At 40.7% G+C, this 15,274-nt stretch overlaps 2 protein-coding genes across 6 annotated transcripts in view; one reads left to right on the top strand and one right to left on the bottom strand.

Annotated features, from left to right (window-relative positions):
* FANCL (FA complementation group L) overlaps positions 1-4,905 on the top strand; it is an 89,483-nt gene extending 84,578 nt beyond the window's left edge. The window contains exons 12-14 of one of the 3 annotated variants that reach the window (XM_084624468.1): positions 3,502-3,618; positions 4,205-4,276; positions 4,738-4,905. In XM_084624468.1, coding sequence (XP_084480594.1) covers positions 3,502-3,618; positions 4,205-4,276; positions 4,738-4,773 — 225 coding nt within the window. In that variant the 3' untranslated portion in view covers positions 4,774-4,905. Of the gene's footprint in view, positions 1-3,501; positions 3,619-4,204; positions 4,277-4,737 lie in introns of those variants that run through there. The other 2 variants (XM_084624469.1, XR_014711014.1) reach the window with 2 other exon arrangements.
* Positions 4,842-15,274, bottom strand: part of VRK2 (VRK serine/threonine kinase 2) — a gene marked incomplete at its 3' end in the record, with an annotated part of 67,182 nt that continues 56,749 nt past the window's right edge. For 2 of the 3 annotated variants that reach the window (XM_084624466.1, XM_084624465.1), the window contains exons 12-13: positions 9,158-9,325; positions 4,842-5,084 (exon numbers count right to left, since the gene is read on the bottom strand). In XM_084624466.1, coding sequence (XP_084480592.1) covers positions 4,842-5,084; positions 9,158-9,325 — 411 coding nt within the window. The remainder of the gene's footprint in view (positions 5,085-9,157; positions 9,326-15,274) is intronic. The other variant, XM_084624467.1, reaches the window with a different exon arrangement.

Here is a 15,274-nt window from a genome sequence, read left to right as displayed (position 1 = left end):
TGGAACAGCAAGCCCCTTGGAATTGGAAATCAGATTGCATGAGGGGTCGGCCCTCAGTCCATTGCTGTTTATCATATTTATAGACTACGTCAGCAGGAAGATCACAATGGGAAAAGGTCAGAAGCTGCAGTATAGAGATGAAATAGCAATAAGGGCATCCTCAAAAGACAACTTGGAGAAAATAGTAAACCAATGGTATGACCAGCTACACAGCCATGGGATGACAGTGAACATGACTAAGACAGAGGTCTTGTGGCACAGTAGAGGTACCACAGGGAAACTGGGTATAGAGATTAATAGAGTACGACTAAACCAGACTGACTGATTCAGTTACCTGAGTGGCTGGATTATGGAGGACTGTGTTTGAACATGAGCCAAAGGCTAGATTTGAGTGCTGGAAGTGTGTAGAATAACATCCCCCGTGTTGCACATCACAAATGTATGCCACTGAGACTGAAAGCCCAATTATATAGAACAATGGTGCACCCCTTAACGGTGGCAGACCAGTGGACTAGAATGTATTCACTTGTGTATTAGTATAGATCAAAATGAGTATAAATGTAAGAGTGTATTCAGGAATTTAAACTTCATGAAAACTAGAGGAATGTTACTTGTATTGTTTTCACTTATCAGTTTCTGTTATAATGTAATAGCAAACATTTACATTGTGCATAACCCTGTAACTAAATAACCCATCAACGAAATCTTGTGAAATCATAATAAAGGACTTTAACAGAAAATGCTCATTTCAAAGGAAGTGGCCATTATGTATGATGGTCAGACATCAAAAGGCTAAGTGCATTCCTCACCAACATCAAAGGAAAAGCTCACGTGTGTAGAAAGACTGTCAGCTTGCTTTCTGTCACAAGAAAAATATAAATATGGATTCTCAGAAAGATCCTTCATTTCTGAACTGTTTACTCACCTCAGTTCCCAGAAAAATCATGGAGCAGGTCCTCAAGGATTCCATTTTGAAGCTCTTGGAGGAGAGAAAAGTGATCAGGAACAGTCAACATGGATTCATGAAGGCAGGGATTGGCAACATTTGGCACACGGCCTGCCAGGGTAAGCCCCCTGGCCGGCCGGGCCAGTTTGTTTACCTGCCACATCCACGCGTTTGGATGATTGCGACTCCCACTGGTCGCAGTTCAGCACTGCAGGCCAATGGGGGCTGCGGGAAGCGGTGCGGGCCGAGGAATACCTTGACTTTAGCAAAGCTTTTGATACGGTCTCCCACAGTATTCGTGCCAGCAAGTTAAAAAAGTATGGATTGGACAAATGGCCTATAAGGTGGATAGAAAGCTGACTAGATCATCGGGCTCAACAGGTAGTGATCAATGGCTCGATGTCTAGTTGGCAGTCGGTATCAAGCGGAGTGCCCCAGAGGTCAGTCCTGGACCAGTTTTGTTTAACATCTTCATTAATGATCTAGATGATAGGATGGATTACACCCTCAGCAAGTTGGCAGATGACACTAAGCTGTGGGGAGAAGTAGATATGCTGGAGGGTAGGGATAGGGTCCAGAGTGATCTAGACAAACTGGAGGACTGGGCCAAAAAAAATCTGATGAGGTCCAACAAGGACAAGTGCAGAGTCCTACGTTTAGGATGGAAGAATCCCATGCACTGCCACAGGCTGGGGACCAACTGGCTAAGCGGTAGTTCTGCAGAAAAGGACCTGGGGATTACAGTCAATGAGAATCTGGATATGAATCAACAGTGTGTCCTCGTTGCCAAGAAGGCTAACAGCATATTGGGCTGCGTTAGTAGGAGCATTGCCAGCAGATGGAGGGAAGTGATTATTCCCCTCTATTCGGCACTGGTGAGGCCACATGTGGAGTATTCCATCCAGTTTTGGGCCCCCCATACAGAAAGGATGTGGACAAATTGGAAAGAGTCCAGCAGAGGGCAATGAAAATGATTTAGAGGTCTGGGGCACATGACTTACGAGGAGAGGCTGAGGGAACTGGTCTTATTTAGTCTGCAGAGTGAAGAGTGAGGGGGGATTTGATAGCAGCCTTCAACTACCCTGAAGGGGGGTTCCAAAGAGCATGGAGCTAGGCTGTTCTCAGTGGTGGCAGAAGACAGAACAAGGAGCAATGGTCTCAAGTTGCAGTGGGAGAGGTCTAGGTTGCATATCAGGAAAAACTATTTCACTAGGAGGGTGTGAAGTACTGGAATGGGTTACCTAGGGAGGTGTTGGAATCTCCATCCTTAAAGGTTTTTAAGGCCCAGCTTGACAAAGCCCTGGCTGGGATGATTTAGTTGGGGTTGGTCCTGCTTTGAGCAAGGGGTTGGACTAGATGACCTCCTGAGGTCTCTTCCAACCCTGATCTATGATTCGATGACTCTTGCAAGGAAGTATACCAGATGCAAAGTGGAGATCCCCAGAGACAATCTGTGTACCTGAAAAACTTCTGTGAAACTGGCAATTTATTACATTACTACTACAAACTGTGACTCACCTGTTAATATACTTTACGTGCTTTAACCTCAACTCTTATTTCTTTGCTAATAAATCTTTAGTTAGTTTACTATAGAATTGGCTGCCAGTGTTGTCTTTGGCATAAAGATCTGGAATACCAATTGATCTGGGGTAAGTGAGACCTGATGTGGTGTGATTTTGGGTTTTAGTGACCATTATCACAAATTCCAGTTTGTCTGGGTGGCAAGATAGGCTGCAGAGTCTAAGGGGATTCCATAGTAAGACTGGTATAGTTATCCAGGAGTTCACATTTGCTGGCGTGATGAAATCTAGTTATAGAACATACTACCAGTTTGGGGTATTGTCCCTTGTTTTCTGACAGTCTGCCCTGAAGCAGGCACTCTGTTCTTAGCCACTCCAGACAGCATGACACATTCCACAATGTGATATGGTGCAGAAGCCTGGGTGGTAGAGACTCAAGGTCAGTGCCTACAGGTGTTTGAAACAAGATGTCTTTGCACAATAAAGGGTTACCTAAAGGAACAGATAGTGAAATGAAAGCATTAAGATGGAAGTCAGTTTGTGATGTGGCTGACAAAATCCAGGAAGCGCAACTTTGCTGGTTTGGAGACATACAGAGGATGAACAAAGAGGACCTGGTGAAGAGTGTGGAGAGTATGGTAGGAAAGAGATCCTGAGGAAGCAATGGATGGATTGAATCATAGAATCATAGAATATCAGGGTTGGATGGGATCTCAGGAAGTCATCTAGTCCAACCCCCTGCTCAAAGCAGGACCAATCCCCAAAGATGATACGCAGATGGACCTTAGTTTTGCTTTAGACAAAGATGATGGATGCTTGTACAACATCATCACCGGGTGTGGGTGGGGAGAAGATGATCACATCTATTGGCTGTAAATAGAACTAGTTCCAAGTCTTGGAACAGGTGAAACGGACTTTCAAAGGAAGAAATACACAATAATTAAAAAGTGGTGTACTTTATTTCTTCCTCATTTCCACCCTGTTAATGTCCATAAAGTTAACTTGTCTGAAATAGCTTTGTTTTGTATTTTTAAGGACTTCACTATGGACTGTGGTATCTGTTATGCTTACCGACTTGATGGTGCTATTCCAGACCAAGTATGTGGTGATTCCCGATGTGGACAACCTTTCCATCAGGCTTGTTTGTTTGAGGTAAAATTTTTATTAATGTAACAAATCCACTTGGCTCCAATTCATGGATCCCTAATATGGGCTTCTGTATGAGAATATTATGGAAGCAGTACAAATAGCTAGTTAAGTGACGGGTAAAGGACTGATGAGAGAGAACAGCTAAGCCTTCTTAATTACATGTTCTTATTGCTGCTTCCGTAGTGTTCTCTTCCATCACTCACGTATGTCTTACAACCTCTTGGGGGGCAAGGAACCTGCTTTACTGTGTGTGTACAGGCCAAGGTCTAATCCAGACAGGAGCTTCTAGGTGCTACAAAAGTAGAACTATTTAGTAATAGTGCTCTGAAAACCTTAGAAGGGAGTGTGGGGGAAGTCAGACAGGATCACTTTTAGCATACTTTCAGTATGTGAAACCAGTTAATCATGATAGGTAGATTGTACAGAAAACTAATCCAGCAAAATTGCATGCTCCTAATTCAGTGTGAAAACACTACAGATCAGGGATTTATCAGATACTATGGTGAAGAGCACTGTTTATAAGAACTTTAGACTCGTTCCTAAATTGGGCATAAAATAAATATTAAGTTTTCTTTATCTTATCTTGCAGTGGTTACAAGGTCTTCCTTCCAGCAGACAAAGTTTTAATGTCATCTTTGGTGAATGTCCATACTGTAACAAGGTAAGGAAACATTTCAGGAAGTCTAATGGAAATGTATAACTGAATAAAGTACAGTACTGGAGTTTAGGAAAAGTAGAAAAAATAAGAGCAGCAGACAGTTAATGTTAATTTGATAAGCACTTGTGGATTTTATATTTTATTCCACTGTAAAAATTATAGCATGGAGTTAATTTCATGCACCAGTATTTAAAACTATTTGTTGAAACGAGAGTAAAAGTAATATGTAACAATGTCTATATATCAAACATATACCAGAGTCCTTTATCGTGAAAGACACAGGAGATTTAATTCTTCTACAATTTTTAGTATTACTCTTTGAAAGGACTAATTCTGAGAAGCATGCCTAATGTTCAGAATAGAAACAATGAAATAAAAATAGTTTAGCACACATGTAGCCTTGTACATTGTAGAGGTTAAAAGGTATCTATTTACAGTATGTTACTTCACAAATCTTTTTCAAGCCAATCTCAGTGAAAATGTCTATGAAGAAACTTTGAAAAAAGAACTTATACGGCTCTGGGTGAATGACCCTGCACATAAACTCAAGACATTTTAAATGGTGACATCAAAGAAAATACAACACAAGGAATATTAATATCAGAAGTACAAGTATGGTCATGGTGTATCGGTACCTCTCTTCAGTAAATGCAAGCTTAAGAATATTGGATACAGAAGGACTAGTAAAATCTCCATTGGGTTCTTGCAAAGATACTGGAGAATATGTAATGCTACTTTGGTGGTTTCTCTTTTTAACTTCCCAGAAAACTGTTTGGGGATACTGCCTGTGTAGTCGTCTTACGGTGTTTTCCTGCAAGGGGGAAAAAAATATTCAAATGTTTCCAGCATTAAACTGAGTGGAAATCTGAATCAAAAGAACAAAGATTAAAATATTCTGTTGCACTGCTTTCTGGGGGAAACTTACATGCAAATGTCAAAGAACTACAATGAAAGAACAAATTCTCACAAGCTTTTAGCAAGATTAGCTAGTAACGTTTGCTGAGCTACTAGGAGTAGAGATTTAACCCCTCTAGATTTTGTGAACATTGTCAGATGCAGCTAACATTCAAAGCTTTATACATGTACAAATACAGAAGTGTTCATATCCACAAATTAATGTGGGGTTTGGTTTTATAACATGTAGACTAAATGCTCTGAAAAAAGAAATAATTAGAATTTCATTTTTGAAAGCAACATCTAAAGGGCTCTAATACCTTTATCTTTGTCCTCAAAATTGTGAAAATCTATAACATTTACAATATTCTTGCTAATAAAGTTATTATATACCCATTCTAAACTTTTGATTGTCAAATTTGCTGTTCCTATTTATTTAGATTTCATTTTATATCTCCACAGTACAGCAAAACTTGTCATGATTCCTCAAAGGTGTAGGTGGTATTTAATTTCTAGAAGCATCAACTTTATGGCTCCTTTGTCCTGCTTTGATCTTCACCTCTGAACTGACTCCTGCACCCACAACCCCTATCACAAAAACTTTCTTCAAAGCACATTTGTGTTTCTTGTATTTCAATCCTGAAGTTTCTTTTGACAGTCACCTCTTCCATTAACGTTGCTACCTTCCCATCCCACCTTCCTTCTGCAAACTCCTGTCCGTAAATATCCCCTGTTCTGACTTCCAATTTCCTCCTCTCTTTCCTGATGCCTGTTCTGACTATAGTTTTCATATTCCATCTCACTCTCATCCACACTAGTTTCTTTTGCTAAATCCATCCCACTTATCCTCTATCCTGGCATTGTAGTCCTTTGGATGAAAAATTTACAGTGGAGAAAGTCAACGTAGACCCTGAGTTATCTACCATTTGCCTTGCCAACTGATTCTCCTTTCTAATTAGATACAGAAGTCATTCTTTGACGCTTCATCTCAGTTCAGTTTTCACCACAAAAAGATGAGAAGTATCTCATGAACTATTCTTCTCTATAGTCTCCAATTTAGGTGGTGTTCTACTCTAATCCTCTGTCATTTGCCTTCATGCCTACTCTAATGCTCTTCCTTCCCCAGCTGGTGGTTTTTCTCTGCCTTCACACATACCACTGTTTCCTGGACCCTTAAAAGCCCTTCTACCTTTCCAACTATCACACATTTCACTTCCAAGTCCTTGAGCAAGCTCTGAACTCTGGTTTTCTTGTCAGTTCACTTTCCTCGACTCTTCTCCAATCTATTCACTATTTTCCAAGTGACTAATGACATGTTTCTTGCATCTCTTCTCCATCCTCATTCAAGTATTTTACACCCCCTACCTCTATAGTCTCCTTCAACTGTTCTGCTTCCCTCCACTCTTGGTGAACTGCAGGGTTCTGTTCTTGTTCCCCTTTTCTTCCTTTTCCTGAGGTTAAGGTCATATCTGCATTCATGGTTACCAAATTACACATACCACTCTCAATTCTACTATTTCCACCCCTGATCAGTGGCAAAGAGGTATGGCATTTTCCTGATGTATTACCTCCAAAAAACTAAATGGCAAAAAACAGATTTCTCCCTACTTATTCCGCATCCCAGTCTTGGGGTTGCAGTGTTGTAAATGATTCCACCTCTCACAATTAGGCTGCAACTGAATTCTGTAACAACGTCAGTGTTTTCCAGTATATGTCACTTTCTCTCCATAACTACTGCTACAACACTTCTTCTGCCTTAATAAGTTGATGACTAGACTCTTGCAAAGTCCTTTGTTCTGTCAAACTCAGCTTCCATCTTCCAGTCCATTTGAAATGCCACCATCAAACTCATCTTCCTTTCCTGCTGTTATAGCCATGTCATATACTGAGTCCGTTCTCTGACTCTTCATCATATTCAGCTTCCTTATCATCATGGCTGTGCCTAGACTAGAATAAGGGTATATAAAATCTTGCCTTTCCAACATTCTTTTGCTTGGACCATGCAGGCTTTGTTTCTTTTTATCTATGCCTGAAATACCCTACCTAATTTTGTACATCACAACCTATCTCTTAAATACGCTCCAAACCACTTTGGTAATCCCAATATAACTCTTCTACATCACTTTCCAAATCAGTTAAATAAAAGGAATTAGCAGGAAGCATACCATCCAACACAATATTCCCTGGGCTCATTTTGTATATTCCTTCTCCAACTTCCCTCCCCTTAATTCTTCATCTGAATTTTTTAACATCCTGACAGCCATATTTAACTTGATTCTCTTGTTAGTGATAATGTGCCGTGAGTACCAGGGAACAACTATAGTGGAATAGCCAGATTAATAGACCTATTTCCCAATTCCCCCTTCCTCCTAGGGAAGAATAACTCAAAAATACTAATGGCAACCAAATATTATGCAAAAGGCTGGTTTATTCTTGTTCTTGACACCTGATCCTTCTCACTGGTTGCTGCTTCTATTGCTTGCTCCCTCTTTCAGTCACCCAGGTATACATATTCCACAACTCCTCCCCTGCAGCTATATTAAATGTACCCTTGCCTTCCAGCTAAGTGCAGCTTCTGATATCACCACAAAGCAGGGGGAAAAAAGAGTACAAATCCCCATACTCCTTCACAACACCATGATTTACAGTGAAGATGGCACCACTGTCACTGGCAGTTTCTGCTACTACACGTGATCAATGTCAGGGACCAGTCTCTATCATTCATAACCCAGGCGATGGACTACCTGGCTGAAGAACCAAAAGCTGCTGTTTCAGGTAAGAGGCAGGTGAACAGGGGGCTCAGGGTCTGTGGGAGAGGAGGGATTTGGACGGAAGCAGGTTGGGGATGGTCCAATTGGCTATTTATATTCTAGCATCCAAAACAGAATTTCTGCATAAAAATAGCATCTGAATTGATACTTCCAACTCCTCCTCTGCATTCCCTCCTTAACAGGGAAGGTGATGTACAAAATTCAGGGCTGTTTCGGCAGGACTCAGGAGCCGCCTTTAATCTAACCTTTTCCTATTAGCTGTGACCCTCTATCTGAATTGTTCTGCTCACCACTTGCCTGACTGAAACCCTGGGACGCTTTTGCTGTTTCTTCTTCACTTTGCTTCCTTGTATTGGAGTCTCCATGCAGCAGACTGCTTGAAGCAAAGATTTTTTAATAAAGCTGCTTTTAAAGTCTCGTTCTGGTGCTTCATAAATGAGTTTGATTTTCCTTACCCACACAGAAGGGCACAACCTGAGTAAATAGTTACTGTTAAATTAACTTAAAACCAAACGGGAGGGGGAGAGAGGGGTTTCTTTTGCTAAGATGCCTTCTATTCTGAACTGTTCTTACTCACAAATAGCACTGAAGCCTTTACAGAATGATTCTTTGCATTCTAGAAGTGTGAAACTGAGCCGCACAGATCCACTTTGGCATACCAAGTATACAAGTTGAAGTTAATGAGGGCATTCAGACCTTTTATATAATAGCCAATGCTATTGAGCTTTGATCAGTTAAATTCTGACTTTTCAAGGCCTGAAACCAAGATTTTATTATGGGTTAATATTAAATGCAGTTATTTGAAGACCTAGCTATTACCAAACAGTGCCAAGCAATTTCCTTGCTGTAAATTAGAAGAGGAAAACTATTATTGACTTACAAATGTTTACTTTAATGACAACCACTACACAAGAATGTTGTCACGGGTACCATTCCTAATATCTGTGACTGTAGAGCTAATGTTAAAGGTACTACTAGACGTGCAGTACTATTTTTGAACCTAATGCACGATAACAGAACATTTTTTGAACTTCATTATATTTTTGGAATAATGTTATCCAATCGTGTCTAAGCATATACCAAATTCTGGTGTTACTGTGACGAATATCTAGCCTGCTGTTTGCACACATCTGTTGTGCCAATCTTTCAGTAGAAAGAAACACAGAATTATCAAAGCAGAACTTTTTTCAGTATGTTCTACTGTAATGTCAAATCTCACCAGCAGTGGTTCATTATTCTGACACATCAATCCAACTGGTTTCTCTTGTTCTTGTAATTGCCTGTGTGTTACCGGAATACCAGCTTTTCTCAGACAGTTACGTTCTTTATCATCCAGCTTGCTTTCTTTTTCTTTAAACTGTTTTGGTGTAGGCTTTGGTAACTTAGCCTGTTAACACAGAGTTAATAACATGATATAATGAAAACATTCAACAGTTCAGAAAGAAGAGTGCTTAAATACAGTAGTAAGAATACAAACAAAGGCAAAATTCAAAAAGAAAGTCAGAGGATACTAAAAGTATGTAGAAAATAGTTGTCAAATCTTTCCTACAAACAGGACAAGACTAGTGCTACTGTCATGCTATCATTAGCTACTACATTACCAAAGGGCATTTTTATGGAAAATTATTTCAATAATTTAGAACTATATACACTTAACCTTTGCTGGGAATGGAAACGCTTAAATTCTTCAATAAATTTCCTATCATGGCATTGAGTCTAATTAATGTTATGGTCTCAAATAAGATAAATATTACTCCTTTATTCAGTTAATCTAACCCTGGAGTGAGAAAGTTTATCTCCTCTTTTTATTTGCTAATATGTACTGGGAATAATGTTCTCTCTATTTTTTCCCATGCATCTGCGGAATGAATTTTGTTATGTGTACCAATATGGAGGTGATTATGTGGCGGGTATCTGCAGAGGGGTTTGGAGTGTGGGAGGGGGCTGGGGTGAGGATTCTGGGCTGGGGGTGAGGGGTTTGGGTGCAGGCTGCCTCAGAGCTGCAGCGGGGAGAGAGGACTCTGCCCAGCCCTTTCTTCCCACAGCAGCACCTAGGCTGGGGGTGAGAGGCTCCCTCTCCCCAGCCGCGGCAGCTCTAGAGCTGGGGGTGATTCTCTCTTCACCACAGCCCTGAGCGCCTGTGTAGCCCTTGATAGGCTGCTGCACAGCCATGCAGTTAGAGGGAACTTAGACTGGGAGCTATACTCAGGCATTCATGCAGTTTTTTTCCAGTCTTATACCCACTCTAAATGTCAAATGATGTCTGTTTTTGGCATTTGTAACTCTTAATGTAAATGTAGCCAAAACACAGCCTGTAGGCCATGTGCCGTCCTTCAGTACTTCTGGCACACTAAACAACTCTGCAGTAGTAATAGTCACATGTGGCCCTCTGCACAGCAGTTCTTCCTGAGTATAGCAGTTACAAATTAAATCTGCTTCCTTTTGGTGGTGTTGATTAAGTAGTTCAAGAATGGGAATTACACAAAGAAATAATAAAGGAGAGTGTTGTACCAAAGTGGATTATAGGAGAGCTACTCCATCAGCCGCCAAGCAAGAGTTGAAACACAAAACCTCTAACTAGTCAGAGAATCATAGAATATCAGGGTTGGAAGGGACCTCAGGAGGTCATCTAGTCCAACCCCCTGCTCAAAGCAGGACCAATCCCCAACTAAATTATCCCAGCCAGGGCTTTGTCAATCTTGACCTTAGAAGTTTTTAAGGAAGGCGATTCCACCACCTCCCTAGGTAACCCACCCCAGTGCTTCACCACCCTCCTAGTGAAAAAGTTTTTCCTAATATCCAACCTAAACCTCCCCCAAGGTCCAATTCCAATAACTTAATCAACCTTCCCCAAGGTCTAATTCCAAAAAATTAACAAGTATAATTTTCAAAAGTGCCTACCGTCTAGTTTTTGAAAGGTGGTTAGGTAATGAAAGATGCAGATAGGCACCTAGTGTGATTTCCCACCCCCCCAAGAGAATTATCTAAATACTTTAAAATTTGATGCTTAGATTCTCTCTCTGAAATTCTCTAGGAGTTCAGCTCCCAAGTGCCCAATCCACTTTTCAAATGGGACTTAATTTCTGAAAATCTTTACCCTACACTTGTTATCTCTCCCCACCTAAATGAAGTGTATCATGTTTTGTGCAAAAAAAAAAAAAGGTATATTACCTGAAATCTATCATATAGGACCTCTGGTTATGCTTGGGTATTCAACCATAACCCTAGCATCCCAGGAGCATATGAGAAAGCTAAAAATATTTATCTGATGCCCGGAAGTATAGAAAGCAAATAGACATGACTTCTGTCCCAATTATCCATTCTAAGCTGATAGAGATGGAAGGAAATGGGAGGACAAGGTCAGCATTAATAAGAGTAAGGAGGCATGGAGTGCAGTATTCTCAATCATTTGCTGACACTGTATGTGTCTCTCATCTGACTTGGACAAGGTGATTCAGTGCCTCAGTCAGTGTGTAGATGAGAGCAAGCTGGCTGAAGCTCAACCCAGACAAGACTGAGGTGAGGGTAGTGTGGAGCAAGCAGCTGGAGATGGCAGATACAATATCAGTTCCTTTGAGCATGTACATCCACCATTAGTTACTAGGGATTGCAAGTTAGGGGTGACTTTAAATTCCTCCCTGCCTTTGACAGTCTTTACAGCAGTAACCCAATCATTTTACCACCAACTGCATCTGGCTTTGAGTGTGATCTTTTAGATGAAAACAGTGCCACTGTTATCCATGCTTGTTACCTCAAGATTAGTCTACATTAATCTGAAATGTGCTCTCCCATAAAACTATTCAGAGACTACAGCTGCTGGGAGCACATGACACCAGTGCTCTGGCCTCTGCACTGGCTGCCTATGGATCTCTAGGGAGGGTTTAAGTTGTTGGTTATCACCTACTGTGACAGAATACATCCCTGTATTCACTCTATAGACTATTGTAATAATCTTTGTACAAAGCATGCTTCATAAGGTATCACTTAAACTCATAATTTGCTGGTCAATATTGTCCTGGTAAAACATGTGGCAACACTGCAGGTGAAGTTATAAGATACCCCCGTATGATGTTATTAACATGTTCCAAACCCCATAGCCCTGCCCAAACTGAAGTTGGTAAACAGGTCTGTCCTAAACAAAGGAATGTGTGCTTTGCTTAATTTGCATTTAAGCAGCAAACAGAGTCACCAAGCAGGAAGGGAGGACAAAGGAAGCTAAAACAGGTAAGAAAAAGCCAGCAGGGAACATCCTTCCACATGGACTTTGTCTCCTAATGCACAGCTGGAAATGTTTTTTCAAGGGGGGTACTGAAACTATAAAAAGGAGGAACACCCCACGGGATCCCCCCCTCTCTCTCTCTCCCTGCATGTTGGAAGGCTGTTTGTGACCAGCCTAGATGGGAGCAACTTCAGCAAGGCACTGTAAGGCTTGGGTAACAGACTCCCACTGGTCTGACACTGGTATGTCACACCTATAAAGCCCTCAACGGCATCGCCACAGCTAAAATCAGGAAGGACACCTTAGTTGGACCACCTGCCTTACAGAGGAGAGCTGACAGCTCAAGACTCTTGAACTGCTCCCCAACTTGTCTGAAATAACAGAATTTGGTGACCACCTGGACATTCTGCAAAAGACATCTGTAAAGTGTTTCTTTATTTTTTTTCCAGGGAGGGCTGAGGGATGTTTCCCATAATGAATGGCTGAGTTTTTTGAATGATTAATGCTAATGGGATTTCATTTATCTTGTAATGATGGTAGGGCATGCAGAGTCTTGAATAGGTGTCTATATTCATGAAAAATGACAAGTTATTCAACTGTAACAGGAGTTTGAGTAGCTTCAGTACAGATCCATGTGGCTGGACCCTATCCGGAACCTTCTAGAAAACTCTGACTGCTGGAGACTGCCAACTTTGCTTGAAGTCACAGAATTCTCCAAGTAAGGTTGTGTCTCATTACATCCTTCCACATATCACAATCTAATATACATTCCCAAGAAGGGGGGATGGAGGTTGTGGATCTGTAATGACAGTTGTCCCCTATGAAATCCAGTTACAGGTCAATTTTTCCTTCTCCAAATTTTGTCACTACTGATCTGCTGCAGCCCTTTACAGCAGCCCTATGGCACAACTCAGCAGCCAAGTCAGCCATTTAACCTTTGGCACTGGAGATGAGATTCCAGTCAGTGCCAAGGACGCCCTGGAACAGCATCATTACCTCTAGATTTTTAAATATAGCACGAGCAAACTATAATTTATGGTGTGGTGGTGCTTCCTCTCTGTCCCTGGCTACTGAAAAAGAATAGCACAGAACAAAGGTAACAGGTTCTTTGGCATTACACTTCAAGACCTCTAGAGTCAGTATGGTGTAAAGAAATTGGAAAAGGTTCTGGCTCTTGGTCTACCCAGGATGCTCTCAGGACCTCTAGGCAATACTGATTCAGTCACATACACTTCACCCAAGCATCAACCAGGCACTTCACATTTCCAAATGGGACTAAAAATTACCTAATGCTAAAAAAATTTACTGATTCCAACAGCTATCTTGAATTGGGGGTAAGAGAAAATGGCTATGGAGCTATTATAACAGACCTCAGGAAGTTCCAGCTGGAAGGAAGTGAAGGGCCACTTCTGCTTATACAATCTCACATGGAGCACTGCAGGGCTCAAGGTAGGTTCCATGTGACCCCAAAACACAGAGGTTTCTAGAGAATTCTGGGTTTGGGGTGGAGCATGCAGACAAATCCCCAAGAATGAGGCATTACTGACAATACTCAGAGAATGTTACGCTGACATGTTGTACACGCTTTATAGTTATTGAATTACTCCAATTAGCAGTAAGTTTTGTGTTTGTTTTTAATGGGAGGAGAGAGGTGTGTGTGGTAAGAGAAGAAGTGGAAAAGGGCTGAAAATGCAGAGGAGGTAACATTGCAAGTGTTGAAAGGAAGGAGGAGATAGATGGGCTGAGAGTAGTGAGCAGTACATTGCTTTTTAAGGCATTCCACCCGGTCAGCAGTGCAGCTAGAATGCATCAGCCCTGGAAAAGCTCTCTCTGGCTTCTCCAGAAGCACACAACCCAAAATCTCCTAATCTTCCCCAAATGGGGTGTCTCTCTTATGTCCCCAACTCCTCCAAGTTACAATACAATCAGTCAGCCCCAGCAACTGTAGGTTAAAACCTAGTTTTCTGAAAATCTTATGTCCTTGGCTTGTATTCTCTGTTCTCATACAAATGAGAACTTAGATTTGGTAAACTAAAACATTTCTTAAACTTAATGGAGAATACCAGAAACCTCCCTTTAATCATTCAGAAAATAAATCTCCTGTCTTCTGTCCATTTTTCAGTAAATTAGATTACATTAATTTTTTTGCCCTTAAGTACATCTTGCTAGAGAAATACCCTTGAGGAAAGAAGAACTCTAGTTTGAGGTGGCACAAGCATGCATATTTTTCAAAGTGGCAAGGCAGGAGTAATTTGAGGTTCCTCTGAAAATTTAAGTGATGATAGGTACTAAGATCAAGTCATCTGCAACAGCACAACCCTGTCTCTGACCTTGTTATTGACCATTCAAATAATTCTGCTTGTGTCCAAGGAACAGAAGCACTGATAATTGACATTTCTCCCTTATGGACTTGTAATAGGGTTGTGCACTTGCAAATTGAAGAGTTGCTACAGCACTTGCTAACTCTCATAATCAGAACAAGTTCAGCAATATCTTTCATGCTACTTTAATATCCAAGTTTAGGCTAAGTATAAAACTGAATAATTTTGTACTTTCAGCTGAAAGTTAAAAACAAAACCTGAAAACCCCTTACACAGGCATCTGGCTGTTCAGTTTTTTTTTTACAGTAACACAAAATTACATTTACAGAAAAACTGCTGATTTGTAACAAATTGTATTAGGAACATGGGGAACAAAACTTGAGAAATAACACATTAAAATCTCTTTCTCAGAATGCTTTCCCTCTTGAATCTGATGTTCCTTTGGTTTCACATCCTATACAAGTTTTCACTAAGATGATAATTTTTGATCTTTATATATCTGATTTTCCTCTGACCCACTATTCTTACTATTGCAATTAATTATTGAATGTCTGCTTAAAGCTGACAGGACAAAGCGTAAGCTTCACATCATTGGTCCTGCTTCCATTCTATGAAGAGAAAGGGTCTGCAGTTTGCTGTGTACACAAATGAAAAGAACGCATAAAGAACCATAGTTTGGCTTTACTAGTCAGTGTCTAATATGTAAAAATCTAAGATTCTGGTGAAGCAGAGATCTAAACATAGATCAGTAAAGAAGATGCCTTTTTAAAAAAACTTTTATATTTCAATTAAATTT

Source organism: Lepidochelys olivacea (genome assembly GCF_965140295.1).
Source record: "Lepidochelys olivacea isolate rLepOli2 genome assembly, chromosome: 3".
Lineage (NCBI taxonomy): Eukaryota > Metazoa > Chordata > Testudines > Cheloniidae > Lepidochelys > Lepidochelys olivacea.
The sequence above is the reverse complement of the archived record's forward strand: the minus strand, read 5'-3'. Positions and strand labels throughout refer to the sequence as shown.